The sequence below is a fragment of the Mastigoproctus giganteus genome, chromosome 13 (assembly GCF_048544385.1).
Source record: "Mastigoproctus giganteus isolate SK-2022 chromosome 13, ASM4854438v1, whole genome shotgun sequence".
Classification (NCBI taxonomy): domain Eukaryota; kingdom Metazoa; phylum Arthropoda; class Arachnida; order Uropygi; family Thelyphonidae; genus Mastigoproctus; species Mastigoproctus giganteus.
In genome coordinates, this window is record NC_143587.1 from 15,230,792 (window position 1) to 15,252,599 (window position 21,808).

The 21,808-nt window shown below is 38.9% G+C and overlaps 1 protein-coding gene across 1 annotated transcript; it reads right to left on the reverse strand.

Moving 5' to 3' along the window:
• Window positions 1-867: 867 nt before the first annotated feature.
• Window positions 868-20,980, reverse strand: LOC150075792 (uncharacterized). Its single transcript, XM_090387449.1, has 3 exons — window positions 20,845-20,980; window positions 12,613-12,675; window positions 868-2,119 (listed from the first exon to the last, which is right to left on the reverse strand). The coding sequence occupies exons 2-3, from the start codon at window positions 12,671-12,673 to the stop codon at window positions 1,527-1,529; spliced, it is 654 nt and encodes a 217-aa protein (XP_090243575.1). The 5' UTR covers window positions 12,674-12,675; window positions 20,845-20,980; the 3' UTR covers window positions 868-1,526.
• Between the last annotated feature and the right edge of the window lie 828 nt (window positions 20,981-21,808).

Here is a 21,808-nt window from a genome sequence, read left to right on the forward strand (position 1 = left end):
TGGGAAGAACCCTTGTGCTTCCATTGCATTGATTCTTGCTTGATCTCAGGATCCCAGTGGTGAACCCATGTTTCATTAACCGAATTGTAACAATTTTGGAGATGAAAATTTCACGATCCCTTCCATAAAGCTCTAAATTCTCGCAACACTGTACTCTGAACTGCTTCTACACAAGGGTTAGAAATCTGGGGACACACCTTGTACTGACTTTAATCATCCCCAAATGTTCATGGAGGATGGTTATAACTGTTCCCTCAGATATATCATATTCCCTAGAGATTTGGAACACTTTAAACGTCTGTCATTCAGCACATAGGTTTCCACAGCTTGGCACATATCTGGAGTGGTCGCTGTCACAGGCCTTCCTGGACTTGGATCGTCTTCGATGGACTCTCTATCCCACTTCAATTGTTTTGAACAGAATTTCACCTGGTACTCTGAAGGTGCACTGTTGCCATACACAGTCACCATCCTTTCATGAATGGCCTTTGGCCCATTTCCTTCTTTGGTGAGGAACTTGATGATTGAACGATGCTTCAATTTCAGCAAATTGACAATATGATACGGATGTCTTTCTGTTACAGCAGCACAACCTAAAAACACAGTGGGATCAAAATTAGTATGATTCAAGTTGAGATATGTAGGAACATGATGAATCATTGAAATATAACTACTGGAAGTACCTTAGGTAGATAATTTATTGAATGTCCCTCATAACTGCGTTTTTTAAATGTTCTTAGATTAGTATTCCATCAGATTATCATTAAAATATAACAAAATTTTATACATAGATGTTATTTGTGGGTTTTTACTGTAATAATTATCCACCTCACTCGTTTTAGACTTTCTGTGTTTAAGGCAGGTTTATTATCTTTGTCATACAGATACGAAAGTCAGAGACAATCAGAAAATGTCCTTTGACATCTTTACATAGCAACAATATCAAAGACTATAAAAGCAAAAATAGATAACGGATAGGGTTTTACGTCAGAGCAGATGTATAAATGGCAATTGAGTTATCAAAAATAAATCTGAACTGTCGCATTTCAATACAACCGGGGAGATTTGTTTTTGATAAGCAGGTGTCGTTAAGGGGAGGCAAAAATCTTTGACACCCATGAATGTTTACTGCCATTTTTCCATCTCTATAACAATAAATGTTCAACTTCAATTTCGTACGTTGCCATGATAACCAAAAATGCAGTTTCGCATTACTACCACAACTAGCAAGGCAAGGGTTTCGAATTCGAATTGTTCGGTTTTCGTTTTGTTGTATTTCTCGATAAGAATAGTTGAAGAGTGAATTTACATATCCTGCCTTTCGAGAAACTTTAAAATAAAGAGAAAATTAAATAAATAATGCATAATTTGTGGGAATCTATGCTACGTGCTGTCAATCCATGGTGACCTTTCCCCGTTATAAACTGAGTGATTCAACTTCATAAAGAAAGTGATAAAGCCGAATGTGGGGAGTGGCCCTACTTAAAGGAACTGTGGGACAGCTTTCAGTTCCTTTGTGAGCCAACTTACAGTTTGTATTTTTCTTCAGAATCCCCTCTGTGAATAGGCGCGGACTTTGATCTCAGTGGTTCGTCTTCGTTCAAAAGCAAACTTCCAGGAAGATATCCGCTGTTGCTAAGATCTTGGGTAGCAGATGGTGATACATATACAGGATATCCGCTCGGGTTCGCATCCGAATAGGGTTGAAGTAGAAATGGGGGATAGTAAGGATTCACGGCCATTGGATCTTTTCCGGTTGACTCAAGCCTCTCTTCTTCTTCATCCAAGTACTTGGCGTTTTCTTTGCACATCGAGACGCACTTCAGGATTCCTGAGATGATCATTAAGCTGCCAACCACAATTGAGATAATGGCCGATACTTGTATGTTATTGAACATCGGATCTTCGCGGCCTGTTGGCGGGGTGTTTACGTAGATGAAAAGCAAGATGGATCCCATAACCAACATCCCGATTCCTACAGCCAAGGTGCAGTAGGTGAAAGTGGTGCTGATGTATACTCTCTGGATTCTAAGACGTGGTGGTGGAGGCATCCCCATCAGTTGAAAAGCCATCATCTTCTTCGAAGGACCGTTTTCAAGGACTTCGACCGAGGTCATACCTGTAAAAGAAGAAGGAAACTTAAGAATTTTATTATATCAGAGAGCAATGAATTCAATTTAAATTGTCAGAACACCGTTTTATTGGCACTGTTGAATATATGTTGATGGAATAGAAAAGCGTGTGATTAAGCACGTGATTTCATGTCTATTCGAACCACATTCTTAATGATTTAGAATGTGATTCAAATGGCCATTGTTTACAAATAAAAGTAGATTGACACTAAAAATTATGTGGTGCAAAGTAAATATTAGCGTTCCGAAAATGATGAAAGGAAGCAAGCTAATCTAAATACCAAACACAAAAAAAAATGGAAAAAAGTGTAATCAATGCTACCTTCCTTTTCCTCTTTCTTTCCAGCATCAGTCCCTCCTTAAATTTAGACAGTTCACAGCTCCCACAACAGTCAATCGTGATATGGGTGAAGGAAAAATATTTGGACGCCTAGTCCACATAACCCCTCTGAATTTAAACGTATACCCACTTATATGTTAAGTGATTAAAGAGTAAAGACACCTTCAACATTTGGTTTACTCAAATATCTTAAAACCTTAAACACCTCGATCTTAGCTGCTTATCTACACTTCCAGAGAACTGCATGTCGCACTGGATAATTACTCCTAAGTCTAATATAAATGGACAATTTCATTAGTTCTTGGTTCCTTATTCACTTTTACTTGTAACAACTTCGCTTTTAGTCCCTTCTTGGTTATCGTGAAATCATTCCACTTAAAGTAGTCATCCAGCAAATTCTGCAACTTGGTGAGTGATCAATCCATAAGTTGTACTCAATCCCTGGAAAAATAAAGTCGACTATAACAAGACATTCTGATTTGCTGTCCCATTTTTGTATGTTCATTTATGCTCATCACAATCAACTTGTCTATGACACACTCCTCTCTCAATTTTTTTTAACAAATGCTTATGTCCCACCAGATTGACTGTACACCATATTGTCGAAATTATCTAGACAGATCGTCCTGAGAATGGTGGAACTAAAATCACTCATATCAGACATCCTAGTGTCAAGAACAGGTATAAAAGGAACTTCATTTAAGCTAGAAGTAAGAAAATCAAAGAAACACAGTAGCTGGGGCGAGAAGTTGAGCTCTGCGAATTCCAACAGGGAGTCATCATAGGATGCCATATTAGAAATCAATCTGTTCATGCCATTGTAGCAAAATTGCAACACCCTACATCAACGCTAGCTGACGTAATCACCAAATGGAGACATCGTAATGCTGCACAGCAAGAGAAAAGTTGGGATGCTCTGCAGAAATTGATGGAAAGAGACCAGAGTGTGCTCAAAAGTAAGGTACATAGAGCTTCATATAATACTGCTAATCAGGAGCTCAGGGATGCCAACTGATATTAGTACAAGGATGACACATAGGATGGAGCACAGCATTAGATTTTACAAAAGAGTTGTTACAGCGAAGAAATCAGCCAGAGCAATGCACATTCCGACTTATAGGGCACAACCCATCGTAATTGGTTCGTGAAACGTCGGATGGAGTGAAGAATCACGATGTGGTTTTCCTATCTGATGGCTGTGTTTGGATTTAGCGTATGTCATGAGAACGTTATTTATCAGAGTGTGAAGTACCAGTGAAGTTGGACGGGGTGCTGTCACCATCTGGGACTGGTTCTCGTGGTTTAGGTTTGGTCCATTTGTTGTCGTTTCAGGAACAATAAATGCCATGCAGTATACTGACATTGGACAATTCTTCTCTTCCTACTCTGCAGCAGCGGTACGGAGAGGACACTTTTGTTTCAGCATGGCAATGCGCCATATTATAGCACAGACTGTGGTGACTTGATTGAAGATGTGGGTGTGTGCAAACGCTTCCCGGTCTGACCAAAGTCAGATCTAAACCCGATTTAATATCTTCAGTATTCGGGTTCGCTGAAGTTTTGCACAGCACATCAGAATGATGCGATGTTTCTGATGTCCACTTTTTTTGACTTACTGATTTCCAAATCACTTTTTGAGCCAACAGAACTGTTCAAACCAGTGCAAGGATCTTACTGATATCTACATTTTACTGCCATTAATGTAGACGCCCCATCTCCAAGCTAAGAGTTTTTCGAAGCACCTAAGGGTACCACAATTGCATCAGAAAATATTACTGTACCTCTTCCATTAAAGTGTATCCAGTCTTAAAAATCAGTCCCTTCTGTTCACAAGCGCAGGCCATGTTGAGAGAAACTTCATCACATAAACCGTGCACAATCACGCCACGCTGAAATTGATCGACAAGACCCGGGACATACTCCCACTGAAATTGTCTGTAATTTTACCAAACAGAATCTCGCAATGAACAAAATGATGCTAACACCAAAGTTCGTTTCTATCAGTGCATCCATCTATCGATGGTTCAAAATAAGATTATTAGGAAATTCTCCAATGGCATTTATTACATTTAACGCTGGTGACGTGTTCTGGTATTTCAAATATTCCCGGATTTAGCGATAGCTGTTTAAAATTGATTAATTCTGCTTATTCGTGTTGTTTGGAGTAGAAGGCAACTACTATAATGAATCAAGTTGTTTAGCGCAAATTGTATCCATTGCAAAATCGGTATAGCTGCCCTATAAAACTTTATTGAGGTCCTTATCTTTCCTGTAGAGCAATAAAAACTTTGTTACCTATATGAGATATTGTTTGTTCAGCATATATTCCAGTCACTGATTGCGATCTCAATCATAGTTGGTGTCGCAAGTTGTGAGGATGTGACTTACCTTCCTTGAGTGGACGTACAGGCTTGTATGGCGTGTTCAGTGGAGAGGACCATGATTAAATAAGGTGAGTTTAATGTACAATGCTAATTATGCAAAGTATATAAACAGTCAAGAACTGTACCTAAATTTCGTTCTAACGAATATCACTAATCTATTTTAAAATAATTAATATTTGTTCAAGTTCTTTTCTAAAATAGAAGTAGTAACTTATTGTTTAACTTAAATATCCGCTTAAAAATTAACAATAAATTTTAAAAATACGAAATATGTAGGGGAAAAGTGAAAATATGTGAAATAAAGTATTTTTTCGAAAGCTATTTCATTTATAGTGCATCAGCACCTAAGTTCTGCAAGCAAATTTTAAATGGGAAGCATTCAAGAAAGTAATCCTAGAAGCTAGAAGCTACATACAGCTAAAGCTTGAACATGCAGCAGCCTGGAAAGCAAGGAAATTTCAAGGCCTGCTGAGAGTCCTTGTGGAACAAGGGAATAAGAGTGGACTGTGTCACTAAGAGTACTGGGTTACTAAGAGTACAAACAGGTGCATGTACTCAGTTTGGTGTGACAGAAACACGAAAACAAAATGAGAGTAGGAGTGTGTTATAGGACTAATGACTGTGATGAGAATAACAAACAACTATGCAAAGAAATAGAAGGCCAGTAAATCAAAATGTCTCATAATCGGAGATTTTAACTTTCCAGATATTTACTGGAACTTGTGGGTTGATCACTCACACAATACCAAAACTTTTGTGGATTTATTGGATGATTGTTTTCTACAGCAGCATGTTCCAGAGGCAACAAGAGGACTAGTAGTAGTATGGTTTTTAGAAGCATCACCGACTAATCCCATATTGCTCCGTCTGTAAATTGCGTGTGTTCTGAGGTCGATTCTCTGTTTTCTGGATGAAAAACCATGAAGAAAAGCCCTACCCTCGCCTGAGACCGACTAACTGAACTACGTTGTGAAAAAAGGTAACAAGAGGAAGCAATACTCTTGATCTGGGGTAAACAGCTGGTCCCGTTGTTGTCTTTATTTATTAGAGACATTGATGAAGGTATATCAAGCTTCTTAGTTCACAGATAAAACGTTTGGCAGGATGGTTAATGATAGTAATCATGACATGCTACTGCAACAAGGTCTAAAAAAAATTGGCAGATGGGCTGAGAAATGGCAAGTGCAGTTTAACATTGAGAAATGCAGAGTACTGTATATGGGTAGCAGTAATCTCAGATTAAGATACCAACTGTTTGTGCAACACTCGGGGTAGTGGAAAATTAAAATGACCTGCAATCAGATATGAAGTTCTCTAAGATAGCGCTTGTGGTTTTGTCAATGATATACAGTAATTTTGCTAGCAGGAATATGGCAGTGATTATCCTATTGTATAAAGCAATAGGATTATAAATACCTCGGCTGCTGGCTGAATGAAAATTTAGACCCTAAAGAGATTAAGATCAGAATTGAGATCGCGAGATCCGGATTCATGAAATACAAATCACTGGTTTCGGGGAAAAACCTTGCTCTGGCAACACCCATGAAGTTTGTAAGGTGCTATGTGTGGCCACTACTTCAATATGGAATTGAAACATGGACACTCAGGGCTTCAGCGATGCAGAGAGTGGAGTCCTTCGAGATGTGGGAGTATAGAAGAATGCTGAGGATCTGGACGAAACGGATGACAAATGAACAAGTGTTACAAATTATGGGACATAATCGGCAAATGATGAACATCGTGAAAAGACGGAAGGTAAAATACTTGGGATACATCATGAGAGGAAGGAAGTACGAGCTGTTGCGGGTGGTCCTGGAGGGAAGGATAGAGGGGAGGAGAGAAGAGTTGGCCGACGAAAAACCTCGTGGATGAATAACATCGGGAGATGGGCGGAATTGAGATTCAAAGAACATGTCAAACGGGCTAAAGATAAAAAAGTTCAAAGAAAGTGGTCGCCGACCTCTAAACTCAGAGATGGCACTGAAAGAAGAAAATAAAGCAATGGTCAGGACACCTTTTGAGTACTGTATATAGATCGGGAAGCCTCATTTGCAGAAAGATGTGGTTCGGTTGGATGGGTTCAGGGAAGGTCACCCCAAATTGGTCAGGGGGACAAAAAGGTTCTCCTACCAATAAAGACTTCAGTTCTGCAAATTTCAGCATTTGGAGACTAGGTACCTGCGAGGTGAGAGGACATACATTCATATACACATAATGAGGGCTGATAATTGCCAGAAATATGTGCAGAGATTTTCCTTCAGCCATAAGGGGATTGTTGAACAAACTTCCATCTGTTGTTGTGAAAATGGGTAGTTGGAATAAATTCAAGTACACAAATTATTGCAGGGGTTGGATAGGTGATGTCAGAAGTTCTTTTGGCTAATGCTGTATAAGCTCGTTTTCTGGAATCATTTGCCACTATTAATGCTATCACAAATACTAAGTTGACAAATGTCATCGAACAGCGAAAGTTTAATGTTTTTTAGTGTGGATACATTGCTTAGAATTTAATTATATATAAGTAGATGAGTGCTAAGCGCTCCAAAGCAACTAAAACTACTCGCTGTTAGCATATAGTGTCTGTAACTGTATGTAATTTTTGGTCCGTTTGCTGTTTCCTGGATGAAAATGAGTTCCTGGAGAAAAGTTATGCAATCCTCAATCAAGGTCAATAACTCGGCCACAGTATGAAAAATTCTCGCAAAAATTCGGCATTCCAGAAAGGACAGCGTTAACACTTTTAATTTCATAATGAAGTTGCAGATAATGTCAGATGCTAATTTCACTATTACTATTGCAGGAACTCAAGAATGCCTACTTCGACATCCAAGAGGATTTCTTTTATTTTGCCTGCTGTTTTCGTCTTCTCACTGGTTTTGATCTTTAGTGCCATCTGTTCCGTCACGCTCAGTCAGATTTTAGGCATGAAAATCCTCGTGAATGTGGGGATTGCTCTGTTATCAGGTGGACTTATTTCCTGTTTAATTTCTCTAATCTGTTTGTGCAATGCCGGTTTCTATATGCCACATCAAGACACCAGAGCGGAGCAGTTGACAGGTTCATTGTCTTCCGATAATGGAACCTTCGTGTTTGTGCAGGGTTCGGCCCACGGTGTGGCGAACCTGGAGGAACTTCCTCCCACCTACGAAGATGTGATGTCAGGGCAAGAATCGCTTTCTCGTCCTCCAAGTTACAGAACAGCTTCCAAGAACATGCAGAAATACTGACAATGCCTTACTATCTCCTTGAGTACAATACACAAATAATGAAGGTCATAATCTTCAGGAGAGAGGTTAATGGTTAAAAAAAACTTCTCTTAAATATTTCTGTATTTTTTTGTAGGTTTTTTGAAATGTTTGTTTTTGAGAGAATTCTTTCGATTGGCAACACTACTAAAATATTATACTGCTTGGCATTGAATTCTCAGCTAGTCCATCTTGTGAGGACAAAAGACTATATAACAGCTTGCAAGAGGCTAATTAAAATAATTATGGCTACAGCGCTTCACCTTGTTATTTCTCATATATTAATCTCCAAAACTTATTGTGACATTTTAGACAGTGATATACTTGTAATTATGATGGATTACATCTGCCGGAATAGCAAAGCACCTTGCTGTACTTTTTACAATAAACACTACTTCAGTACAAAAAGAACGCTGAAAATCTTCCATGGACAGATTATTCTCCTGCTTGAACTGAACTACGTTAATTTGATAGTCATGAAACTTCGCTTTGAGGTCGGATACCTACCACATCTATTGGACTAAATTAATTCTAACAGGGTTTGTATTGTGTCTACTGCCACAAGTGAATTAGTATTCTATACGAATCCTGGCGAATGGTAAGTATCAAATCTCTTCTTTAAATTAAAAGATAGTTCATGAATTCTACTAATAATAAGTTCGCATTGAAACTTGATTGGATTATTTGTATTAATAAATCGTATGCATTAGTGATTCCTCACACAGAAAGCCAGTGGAATCTTACAGTACATTGTCTATACAGTGAACAAATACAGAGATAGAGATTTAAGCTACATTGAGAAGTTACATAAAATAACGAATAAAGACAAAAAGCAAATGTACTGGGGAGGTACCTTCCTGGCAAACGCCAAACCAACCGTATCTCAGATGTTGATGTGATCGTGCTTGGATGGGCACAAATGAAGGAATGTCTAATTATTCTTAGCACATGGGCTTTGTGGACGTCTATTGCAGGTTGCAGATTTCGATGTCGTGTAGGTTTGGTGAGACCACAAGTTGGCCCACTTCAGCACCCAGAATTCGAGGCCCCATAGTTTCCTGAGGCTGGTGGGTGGTGCTGCAGACCAAACTACCACGGCATAGGAGAGCACACCATTGAAGTAAGTTGCGAGGTATTTCCTGATTTTATGTTTATTGACAGTTTTGCACAGATCTATTTTCATTCCCCAGAAGGCTCTCAAGGCTTTGGAATATTGAGCTTGGATTTGCTGTTTGTAAGTGAGTTTCGCATCAAGGATTACTCCTAGGAATTTTACACTGTCTGTGGGAGTCAGAACATTTCCTGCAATTCCGAAGTAGAGAAGATGCAGTATCAGCAGAAGTCATCTGGCTTGGAGTAAAGATGAGATAGTTTGACTTCTTTGGATTAACTGACAGTCCAAAAAATTTGACATATTTACAGAATGTATTCAGGTAGTTGTTTACAGTTTCAGAGATTTGTCTTCTTTTGAATCACCAACAAGGCGCTTGCACAGCAAGTAGCATATAATATCATTCGCATAAAATTGGAAGGCTGGAACTTTATCCATAAGATTCTAGTAAATAACCCCCAATCCGTGTTTGCAGCTCAACAGCAATAAAGGTAGCACCATGAGTCATCATCGAGAGCAATTTCATCTTCTATTAAATTAATTTTAACTACAATCTTACGAACGAAGTTGGTAAGATTGTAGTTAAATTTTAGTTAATATATTACCTTTTCTTAACAATACACTGTCCTACTATTAATATCCGGACACCCGTCCATGGATGGGGAAACAGGTCATATGCATGCAACACGTCACAGAACCTGCTATAAGTATGCATACTGGGCTTCGAACAGACAGTTGCAAAAGTGGGCAGGGAAGATGGCACGTTCAACAGAATTACCTCAACAGTTCAAAAAATTAATCACCTCAACAGTCCAACAGAATTCATAACCTCACTAAATACTAGACGCCGATTAACATGGTGTAAGGAGCGCGAATCCTGGACTGTAGAGCAGTGGAAAACAGTTCTATGGACAGACGACTCGAGGCTCGCACTCTAGCAGTCTGATGTCAGTTCCTGGGTGTGGCGAATGCCAGAGGAACAGTTCCTTCCTGATTGTATCCTCCCAAATATGAAGTATGATAGAGGCATTGTCATGGTACGGGGGCTCCTTTCATGGTCTGGCTTGGACCCATTAGTTGTTATCGACAAAACCATGAATGCTGTGCAATACCAGGACAGCCTGGACAATTATTCATTTCCAACATTATGCCAATACCTTATCGAGCATCGTTGGGATGTATTGGATCGTCGAGATTGCCCAAAAAACAAGGCCGAACTGTTGGCTGCGTTAAAGGTCCAGTGGAGGAACATATCATGTGACATTTATAAAACGCTGGTTGAGAGTATGCCGCGAAGATTGAAGGCCGTCACAAAAGCAAAAGGTTTCAGCACAAAATGTTAAATGACACAATAAAAGCTCTTTTTTTGTCTAAAGGCAGGTGTCCGGATATTTATGGTAGGGCAGTGTATATAATCTTAAGTTCAGTTATTTTTCGATTTTATTCTTAAGTTTTTTAAAGAATAATTCATTCATTTACACGATTAAAGAGTTAAAAAAAATAAATGAACAATAATTAATATATTTTGATATTTACAATCTCAATGCTATTGATTTTAATAAGCCATTCTTGACCGGTAGTGCCATCTGGTAGCAATGAAGAGAAAATATAAATAGTTGAAAAAAAACAATTTTTGAATTAACGCCATCTGGAATATTTAATAATAAATTGCTTTTAATATCAAAACGATTTTGTCTTTTCTCGTTAGTCTCAAATGCATTAAGTTTTAAAAGTCGCAGAAAGCAATTTGATTTTAAATCCTTTTTTACAAGGACACGTACTGTCCCATTAATAGACTTTCCTTGTATTTACCATCGCAGCTACTTCGTGTCATTATCTCGGTCAGACCATGGAAACGAAAGTTCACCTTAGCTCTATTGTGCGGCCATCAACAACAACATCTTTGCATAGCAACAATCACATAGTCCCAATAAATAACAAAATGTATATCTGAGGGGAAGCAGAATATGTCAGGAGAACTCAATTCAAATTTTCTTCTTATTGACATCATTATAATTGATGCGAATATTATTTATATTAGTTATTATATTGTTAATATTAATATCATTAATTATTGAAATTTTAGGGAAGAAGATTGCTTGATTTCGGATAGGCATGACCACCGGAAATACGGGGGGGGTATCAAAAAGTTCGTTCCCTTACCTAGAAATAATAGCCCTAGAAAGGTGAAACTTCACACGAACTTTAATCCTTTTCTGATCCCATCTATGGATCAGTTGTTTAATGCCTTGATCATAGAATTCTGCACTTTTTTGCCTGAAACCACGATTCCACTTCATTGATGACTTCTTGAGACGAATCAAAGTGGCGTCCACGCAATGATTTCTTCATTTCTCGAAACAAGAAGTCTGACTGTGCTAGGTAAGAAGAATAGAGTGGATGCTGCAGTAGTTTGAAGCCGCACTAGGCAACAAAGTTGGTAGTGGCAACGGCCGTGTGAGCCGGTAAATTGTCTAACAGAACACGGACAACGTTGGTTAACAGTCCACGCCTTTTCACCTTCAACCACGAGGTAGGTAATCTGTCGGGATAGCCCTTTTTCTGTCACAAAACACGGACAACAGCTTCTCCGCAGATCGAGTGCTCTTTGCCTTTTTGGAAGGTGGAGAGGAGGTGTGTTTCTACTGCTTTGACATGTAATTAGTCTCCGGATCATACTGGTACACCTAGCATTCGTCATTTGTCACCAATTGATCAAAAAAGTTCTCAACATCCGCGTTACACAAATCCAACAGCTGGCGAGAACATTGCATTCGACGTTGTTTCTGCAAAGGTGTCAGCAACCTTAGAACCCATCGTGCGGAGACCTTAGACGTATGCAGATGATCATGCAGATTGCTGTGAGCAGACCCATAACTAATTCCCACTGAATTTGCGATGAAATGAAATATCACACGTCTGTCACTGAGCACCAGCTGCTCAACGTTTTCAACCGTCTCACTGTGGATGTTGATGGCCTTCCTTCTCTTGGCTCGTCAAAGACACTTGTAAGACCGCACTGAAAATCCCGTTTTGTGTATACATCTTGCAGAAGTAACACTTTTCAACATAGATTACTGAAATATGACTCATATTTCAGTAATTTCAGTTTCCAGGAAACAAAATCGATCACAGAACACGCAATTTACAGACAGTATACAAGAAGCTAATATGATCTTAGCTGCTGATGCCACTAAAATCCTACTACATCAACAATTAAAAAAGAATAAATTTGGACAGCGTTCCTTCCAGCAAAAACTAGATCACTTATGTGTTCTACAAGTTACTTTAATCATCAAGGCAATTTATGATATCCGTGATAAAAGGGAAAGTTTATAGCATCAGAAATATAAAAATACAGCAAAAGAAATATAGCTATTGGCATTGATGATGCACTTACCAGAAGTTGGGTTTTGAGTATCAGGTGTGGAATTTGCCCCAGAGAGCACTGGGTCGTTCATACCTGGAGAAAGGAAAACTTTTTTAATGTTTGAAACAGATTTAGCAATAAATTTATCATTAGTAATAATCATCAGTACTCTAGCAGCCCATTAGGTATTACGTAAGTACAAGAATTAATAACGATTTTTTAAAATACTTTCTTACTTCATGCAATACCAGCACGTCTTATTAGACAATATACAGTATATATTTCTTTCTTTATCTCATCTGTGCACTTTTCTGCAAGTAAAGAATATAGAATCCTGGAATATAGACAGAAAATGTATTTATTTAAATCGCTCAGCCACCCCATGATCAAAAACACACTACTCTCGCCTGAGACCGATTAACTCAAGTCAGTGTGAAAAAAGGCCCTTAAAAATTCCTCCCATCGTCGAACGAGACATGAACTCGTGTCTTTTCCACATGGTGCTGGGGAGGACGGTGATTCTAGTAACTCTTCTACCCATGAGGGCAGTTCCTCTTCTAATAGCAGGCCTGTTTAAATTATCTTAAAGAAGAGACCATGTAGATCAAGATCCCACAAGTTCTACACTTTACAAAAGTTTGCCATGTGGCTTCAGAAAGTACCCATTTATAGAAGTCATCAGAATGTTCCAGAAAGGGACACCTGGTGTAGGTGTGGAAAAATGTTCTGGTTAAGCGCATTCATGAAAGAACTCACAGGTAGGGGTCGCTGAGAATATCTGAAATCATAAGATGACTGTACTCCATATTAAATTCTCCTGGCTATTTAACGGTACTGCGCGGGTAGCATAAGAGTTATAATCAATGTCCTCCCTATACCGGGTGGAAAAGGCGTGAGGTTCGAATCCCATCTATGACTCAAGGAATTTTTATGGGCTTTTTTCACTCCGTCGCTGAATTTGATGGCTCGGGCGTAGATAGCAATGTTTGTTCTCCAGCAAAACCGACCAGAGAACACACGCAATTTATGGACAATACACATGGTCATAATAGTACATTTCTTATATCTTGTGATTTTGTATGGGTGTATTGCTGACCGACCTCAGAATAGGTGGGATGTTGGCATTAATGGGCTGAACCCTTCTTTATTTCTCCCATTGATGCTGAACCAGCTGGTCTCATTGATATGAGACCCAATGGTACGGGATTGCTGGCACCTGTAGGACGAGTTCACGTCAGTTCTATTTTTAGGAGATCCTAACAAAAAAGTGCCACTGACAGGCTAAAGATTGGGATATAAGAGAACCTTGTTCACACTTTACTTTCACTTCTGTCAGTTGCATTTTTTAGGGAATACACATAAGCGGTGGGGATAGTTGTTCCAGAGACCAAAGTAGTAGGCTAGTATCGTTGATGGGTTAAGAGTAGGAAAGCTTCTCTGGAGATTGTGTAGGGGGTGGAATTAAAATCCTAGTCCTCTACGATGGAAAAGAGCTCTGGCCTAGTGAGTTGTTTTCACCAGGGCCAGTGGAAGTTTAAGAAGCTCCTGACTAAGGGATGGTACACCAAATGGCATTTAATTAGTATGGAGGACTGTAGTTAAAAGGGCGTTTATTTTTGCACCAAAGAACTAAGGTCGTGAAGCTCCTCTATATAATATCTGTGAATTGCCTATTACTGTAATACCTGTTTGCCTTGTTCGCTTCATAAAAAACCCGACTTACCAGGTGTGGGAGGGAACCAAGCACCTACCCATAAAAATTTCGTCTTTGTGATGGGATTCGAACACCTCATTTTCCACATGCTACCTGAAAGGCCGTTAGTATGAAGACAAGATGTAAAGAAATACTTATAAAAATACTTTTTTTTTTTTGAAGTCCATGTTTTTCAATTAGCTGGGGATTGGTTGGTTGCAAGTTGAGAAGGATAGGGAAGAAGTTTATTAAGACAAACTAGAAGAGAGAAAAAAAATTAAGATTAATGGCCTTTTTTAAGGTTATTTCTGTATTATTCCTTTCTAAGTTATCAAAATTTCTATTGGTTCCTAAATTACTTCATTGATTTTATTAATTTCTGATTTTTGTGTGATACACTGTATTGTCACGCATACACCAAATTGCAGTACTCACCGAATTGTTGTAGCCGCCAATTGGCTTTTTTTTTGTGTTAATGGACTGAACCTTGCACCTATGGGTGCAAGGTTCAGTCCATTAACACAAAAAAAAAAAATTGTCATATAAGTATTACCCGAGAACAACCTCATCCACCTATGTATATTATGTTTATAAATTGCGTGTGTTCTCTTGTCAGTTTGCTTATTTTACTACACGAAAACCCGAGTTTTCGGGAGAAAAAGTCTTGCTATCCTCGCGAGACCGATTAAATCAGCTAAGAAGTGAAAAATAGTCCATAAAAGTTCTTCTCGTCATCGACTGGATTCGAACTGAGGCCATACCACCCGGTGTGGGAGGACAGTGATTATAACTACTATACTACCCGCAAGAATAGGCCGCTAAGGACGGTACGTTTATAGTTGTGGCCCCACTTCTCATGACCGTGGACGGGTAATGAAGGAGACTTCCAGATGATTGTTACTAGTCCTCGCTGGTAGCACAGTGATTTTAAGCACTCACCTCTCCACATCAGATGAACAAGGCCCCGGATTCGAATCTTGTGAATGATGCGAGGAATCCCGTGATCCCGACTAACTCAATGTCCGAGTTAGTCGCTATCACGGGTGGAGAGCAAAGATTTTTTTTTAACCCACGTTTTACAGCAAAACAAGGAAATCCACGGAAAACACGTGAAATTTATGGACATAATATACACATAAAGGATAAGGTTGTTTCTCTGGTAAGTCTAAACTGAGGTATGTTCATTTATGACTACTCTCTGTCTCCTATCTTTAAGCCAGTCCTTGATCCAACGAAGGATATTGCCATTAATCCTTATTTTCTCCAGTTTATATAGCAGCCTTTCGTGGGGATTCATATCAAACACTTTACTGAAGTCGAGATAAATATTGTCAAAGTTGTTTTTGCATCCAACTGTTTTATAAGTTGCTCATAATAATCACCTAAAATGGTTAGGCAAACAATTCCCGTGCTATGAAAGGCTGAAAGGCCTTTCACTGTATTTACTGGTACATGAAAATATCACGTGCGAGTAGAACTGCTTGTCCCCATTCTTAGCGCTCTTTGCTAACGATTTTTGGAAAGCGGCTATCTCCCAGTTTTCTCCATCTGTGGTTTTGTTACATGTGGTTTTGTTGCTTGTAATATTCGTATAAACAGGTGTTTTGAGATAGCCGGCAACTATCCCTGTAATTTTAGTAGGAGATGTCACAAACTGACTCCTACTGTCATTAGACCGCTAAAGGCAATATGATGATATTTATATTCAACGGGAATGACGCAGATCCATTTTAAAATGTCTCTCAACAATTTTGTCTCTGTTATCTGGAAACCTGCTGTTTTTACCAGAAGAATAAAAACTATAAACGAGAAAAATCGATTCTTGAACCGGTGGTTTTGTGTACAAATAGCAAACGTGCTATAAACTCCACACTGAGTAACACGCAATGTTTTTTGAAAGACTTGCCATGCATTTTAACAATACCAGGATTTTGATAAATTCTTCTTAGCATTCAGCCCGTGTAAGAATCTTTAAACGTGTTCCACTATACTTTCGTACGGTTCATGAAGCCATTATTTTTAATGTCCCCCCCCAACCCAACTTGGACCTTTTCCAAATCTCTCTGTGAAAGATATTCATGAAAATGATAAGATAAATTTTCAAAAAAGCAGAGTGTGTGGCTTACTGACTAAAATCAATAATTGGTCACCAGAGCGCTCTACTGAATTTATCACGATATCACCGGTTATTGGAGCAACCTACGAGATAATTGTGTTAGCAGCTCCGGGGTGACCGTGGAAACACCAATCGACCATGGATTACCAAACAACTGACAGTGCACTCTGTTGATCCACCGATTCAATCTATTAACTGACTGCGACTTCCTTAAATACTTCGTGAAAAACTAAATGCAAAGTTTCACCTGTAGAATGATCCCTACCTGACGAAATTTTTACATTTAGTTTAGGTGGATGTTAAGCACCAAAGGCAAACTAAATGTGCGAAGCGTCAGTATCTTAGGTCACTAATTGGGTGCGTTGTTCGGTCGGTTTAATATATTGAAAACTTCAGTTACTAGTAAAAAATAACTATGATTATTTAACTGTGACTGTGATTATTAAATGCGTGAATGACCTATTTAGGAATAGATGTCGTCCAAGGATGAGTGTTCACTGATATAAACTACAAACCCATGACTCTGACATATTTACGTGACTTATTTAGTGACCTATCAATTGAAATTGTATAGATTCAAGGGCATGTCCAGATACTAACATTGATGCGCAACCACAAACCTAACATTGCAATATTTGACGTCTACTTAAGTTAACCCTAATGCTACTCTTGAATAAGCTGAAAAATCTCTTGAATAATCCTTTGACTTTATTTTGTCAATCAGCCTAATGACTACCATCAGTATCAGTATTAGTAATGGCAAATTGTGCAAGTAACTAAGCTTATTAGCATTAGTAGAGGCATATAATGCAAGAAAGCGAGATTATACAGAATCACTCAAAAAAGAAAAAAACAATCACTAGCCCATTGGCTAAAGGCAGACTTCCGGACATCTATCCTGCAACTGTCCTTCCTCGATTTGAATTTATGTCCCCTCATGAGTGTAGTCTGCGCAAGAGAAAGAATTCCATCAGCACTGAGCTTGCTCAATCCATTCAAAGTCTTAAACCTCAATCAGATCACTCGATGCTGCAATTTGCAGTACTACAGCCTTTCTTGGTAAGAACAACCCTTAGTTGCACTCACTAATCTCATTACCCTTCTCTATACTCCTTCCAGCAGCTCATCCTTCCTAAATACAGAATACAGGCCTCCAGACCTGTATGCAGTACTCAAGGTGCGGCCTCACTATTGCCTTATATAAAGAGACAATCACCTTATCGCTGCTAGAAAAACTTAATATCTGTCTGCACAGATATGAAGGTATTTTTCAAACCGCATGTATTTTTCATTCTCCACTACCCTAAATGCAGTATTGCACTGTTGGTACGTTACTCTGGGGTTTATTGACCCATATGCAGTATTTTGCATTTGTCAAATGTTAAACTTCAGTTGCCACCTCGCAGCCTATCTGCCCTTATACAACATCAGCCAAAAAAAAAAAAACCACATTGTCTGTCAATCACATCAAATAATCTGTCTAATCCATCCCTAAATTCATTCACAACAACCCCCCCTTCTACAAAATCATACGGAAGTTCGCTCCAATGTTCAATTTTCCCACAACTGTTTTTCTCCAAACATGAGATTATAAAATCGTCAATTTTAAATATAAGTGTGTCTCTTTATGGTTGTTGTCCGAGAAAGGACAAGAATGCCATCAGCACTTATTTTACTCAATCTATTTAAAGCCATAAACATTTCAGTCAGATCTCCTGGTAGGTGCTTAGTGTTCAGGGGCTGAAATGTTTGCAGAACTGAGGTCTCTTTTGGTAAAGTACCATTTTGTGTCCTTGACAAATTTGGTTGCTTTTCTCTTCACCACGTCTTTTTTTTTTTTTTTAAATGAGGCTTCCCGACCTGTATGCAGTAATCAAGACATGGCCTAATTACTGCCTTATATAGCAGAATAATTACCTCCTTGTTCCTGATGTCAATGTTCCTGTATATCATTGACAGAACTACATGAGTTGTCCGATCAGCCTGCTTGCGCTGCTCAGATAACCTGATAGTCTGTAGAAATCGTAACCTCGTGTTTGGAGAGATGGTATTGATTTGAACAACGGTGGTGCAAGGATTTTTGCCAGTATAATTCAGGATACCTTAAGGGTTCAGAGAAACTAATAGTTAGGGAGAGAAGGATAATGTACATCCGCGTTTATCTGATGATATGGGTAAAAATAATGCTTGCATTCACCTCAAGGATTCTTATTTGTTGCCACAACAGCCAACTTTGACAAATGATTACCAAATCTTTATCAATTGTAATGGCAGGTTTTTAATATCTGCAACCATCCTAGATCCAAATGTCTCTTCGAAGCCCTCGTGCATAGCACAGTTGGTAGGATCGCCGTCCTCCCCACACCGGGTGGAAAAGACCTGAGTTCGAGTCCCGTCGATAACGTCAGGAATTTTTATGGACCTTTTTAAACGTGGCTGAGTTAGTTGGTCTCGGGCGAGGGTAGTATGGTTTTGTCTGACGGAAACTCGGGTTTTCCAGCAAACAGAAAATCGACCTCAGAACACGCAATTTACAGAACAATATACACGGAGCAATAAGGCCTTAGTTTCTAATGCTCCGAAAAACACTACAACAGCAACAACATTCCATACAAATCCTTGAGAATTGTAATCTACTCTATCTCCCAGGCTGACCAATCGAGATGGCTAAATACAGTAGCTTTATTTTCTGCTGCTAATATTGCTATTTCTCTAACGTCTAAAGTCTGGTGGGCTATCGACCACTCTAGCCTTTTCCAGTGTAAAGAGTTGCTCTACAAACATTATAAGGCATCGAACCTGCTCATGGACTGTACCGATTACTCGAAAGCACAAGCAACGAACACGACTACATAGTTATGTAGTCTAAGTCCTCGTTTGCTGAGCAGTTTTCTGCATGATTCTCCTGCCCATTAGCAATTACCCGAGTTAGCAGATTTCACTCGGGCAGTTCATAATATTTTCTCCCTGAAGATGGGGATTTGTCATTTCACAAACCGTCTCTATAACACATGGAGTTTAAAGACACAATACGTATAAGACTTATTTTTGTACCTAGATGTGTGAAGCACCAAAGCAACTAAAGCTGCGAGGCCTCAATATATTATGTCTATAACTGATGTATTCTTCGGTTTGGTATGTTTTCTGGATTAAAAACCGGAGTTTCCGGTAGAAAAACTGTATAGCCCTTGCCTCAAACCGACTACTCAGCCACATTGTGAAAACTCCTCACGTCATTGATGGATTTCGAACCCAGGCGTTTTCCACCGGTGTGGTTGGTTGGTTAGTTGTTGTAGGGTTTTGGTAGCATCATCAAACTAGGCCATATTGCGTCATATGATATGCCTATAAACTGCATGTGTCTTGTGGTCGATTTGCTGTTTGCTGAACGAAAAATCTGTTTCCAGGAGAAAAAACCATGCTAAATCATTAAAACGAATAAGGTCACAGTTAGGAGTTTTTTCTGCACCCTTCTTCCTCGTCATGATATTCTGCTGGGGAAAATGGGCGACATTATCCTGCACCAGGCACGATAGGATGGACAATATGCTAAAAGCTTCGTGGATTAACTCAAGAGCTGAGGGAACTCAGCAAGACATTTTGTGAGAAAAATTTTTATCACAGTAGTTGTTGGTAGAAGGAATCTATTTTATAGAATTCGAATACATTTGAACAAAAGTTGTGGAAAGATCTTTGACAATATTAGTGAGGAGACATAAGGGTTCTGGGAATCTTCTAGTTGGATGGTTGGATGGGCGTTGATTGTCTACAATTTTGCCTTCCGATTTTGTGTATATGTCAGACTGGAAATCTATAATCCCACATTTTCCCATTGACAGTATGCCCCCTCTCCCCCCAAAACACTGTCTGCATTGATACTGAACTGCACTACTGCCATTAACGATAATCCGCTGCAACAACGCCTATGTTTATGGCAATCCTGAGGTCGTCAACCTTTTCTAACATACCCCTTTTAAAGATAATTTCCCTATGGCGTTCAGAAAACACCAAAATGTCTAATAAATTGGTAGGATAGTTTGTGTTTCATTTTCTATGAATTTATCTGTACTGGAGCTCCCTTAAAGATCTATTCTTGTAGGTAAGATATTTTTTTCCTAATAATAAACATTAAAATTTTTTATATGAATTTGCTTCTGGCAAAACTGTTTAAAAAAAATAGTCCAGATATTCCGATTTCGGAGTGTACTGCTTAAATTTTGGATAACAGTATACCAATCTGATCAATCTGTAAAAATAATTTCAAAACAAGATAATCGGGATGTTATTTCTGTCTAGGAATGAATTATCCTGGTGTATCTTTCCTTCCCCTCCCTAGACATCAGTGGAAGTTTCTGTATAAACAGGAAGCCTTTAGTGGACGGAAACTTTGATCCAACAGCACGTGACCTGAAAGGTTTATGCTGGTGGTAAACAAGATACAAATTTCACCTACCTGGAAAATATCCTGACACTGATGAAGTTGCGCTACTTGCTTCAAGCTGTGTTCCAAGCAGCACTGCAGTTGTGTTTAGGAAGAGATAGGTCGCAAATAATCAATCCTTTCCACACTATTACAGGAGCGGCTGGTTCACTCCACCAGTTGAATAAGGAAACGTGTCGTACATAATGAACTACTAACCATGACGCTAACCATTGTAATGACCAATAGTAGCCCACAGTCAGGTTTGGAGATACAGCAAGCTCTGTCTTGTACAGTATTATCTAATACGCGGATTAAAAATAACAAAATGTCAAGTGGAATGCAATTTTCATCAGCACGTACTCATTTATTTATATTTGGGACTAAATTCTATTTTCGCATTTTCAGCTAAGTTCAAAGAGTCCATTCAAAACACCAATACTTGATAAAGAATCACAACACGAAGTCAAATGTAATTATCTATTCCCCCTGCCCTTCATTCCTTCCTCCCCTTCTTGGCTCTACGACTACCTTATAAGAAATTTAACCTCTTATCTCCTCCAGATAGATCGTTGGCCGGTTGAAATCAGTTGTTATCGGACACGCCAAAATCTCGAGGCAGTATTCACACAAACACACTTGAGAAACACATTCAGAGGTATCTCCTCCAAAGCATCGATTACGTGCGTGAGTGCGTGATGAAATAAAAACCTAAGCGGGATTTTTGCAATTGCAGAATTTTCCTTAAGCTGTAAGTAATTACTGATAATTTTTCTGCTTAAATCACAGATGAAAATTTGTTTGCTAATATTGAAACTTCAAATTGGACTATCCCATCTAAGTCTAAATAGCGTAGATTGCTGCTATTTGAAACGTTTGGATGTGGCTTTCTTATCACAGCTTTTGTTTTCTTTCCCAGTAGATACACATCATCTTCGGGAGTGCCATGGAAACTAGTCGTCTCATTCCAAGCCGATTTCCAGATGAATCAAACTAT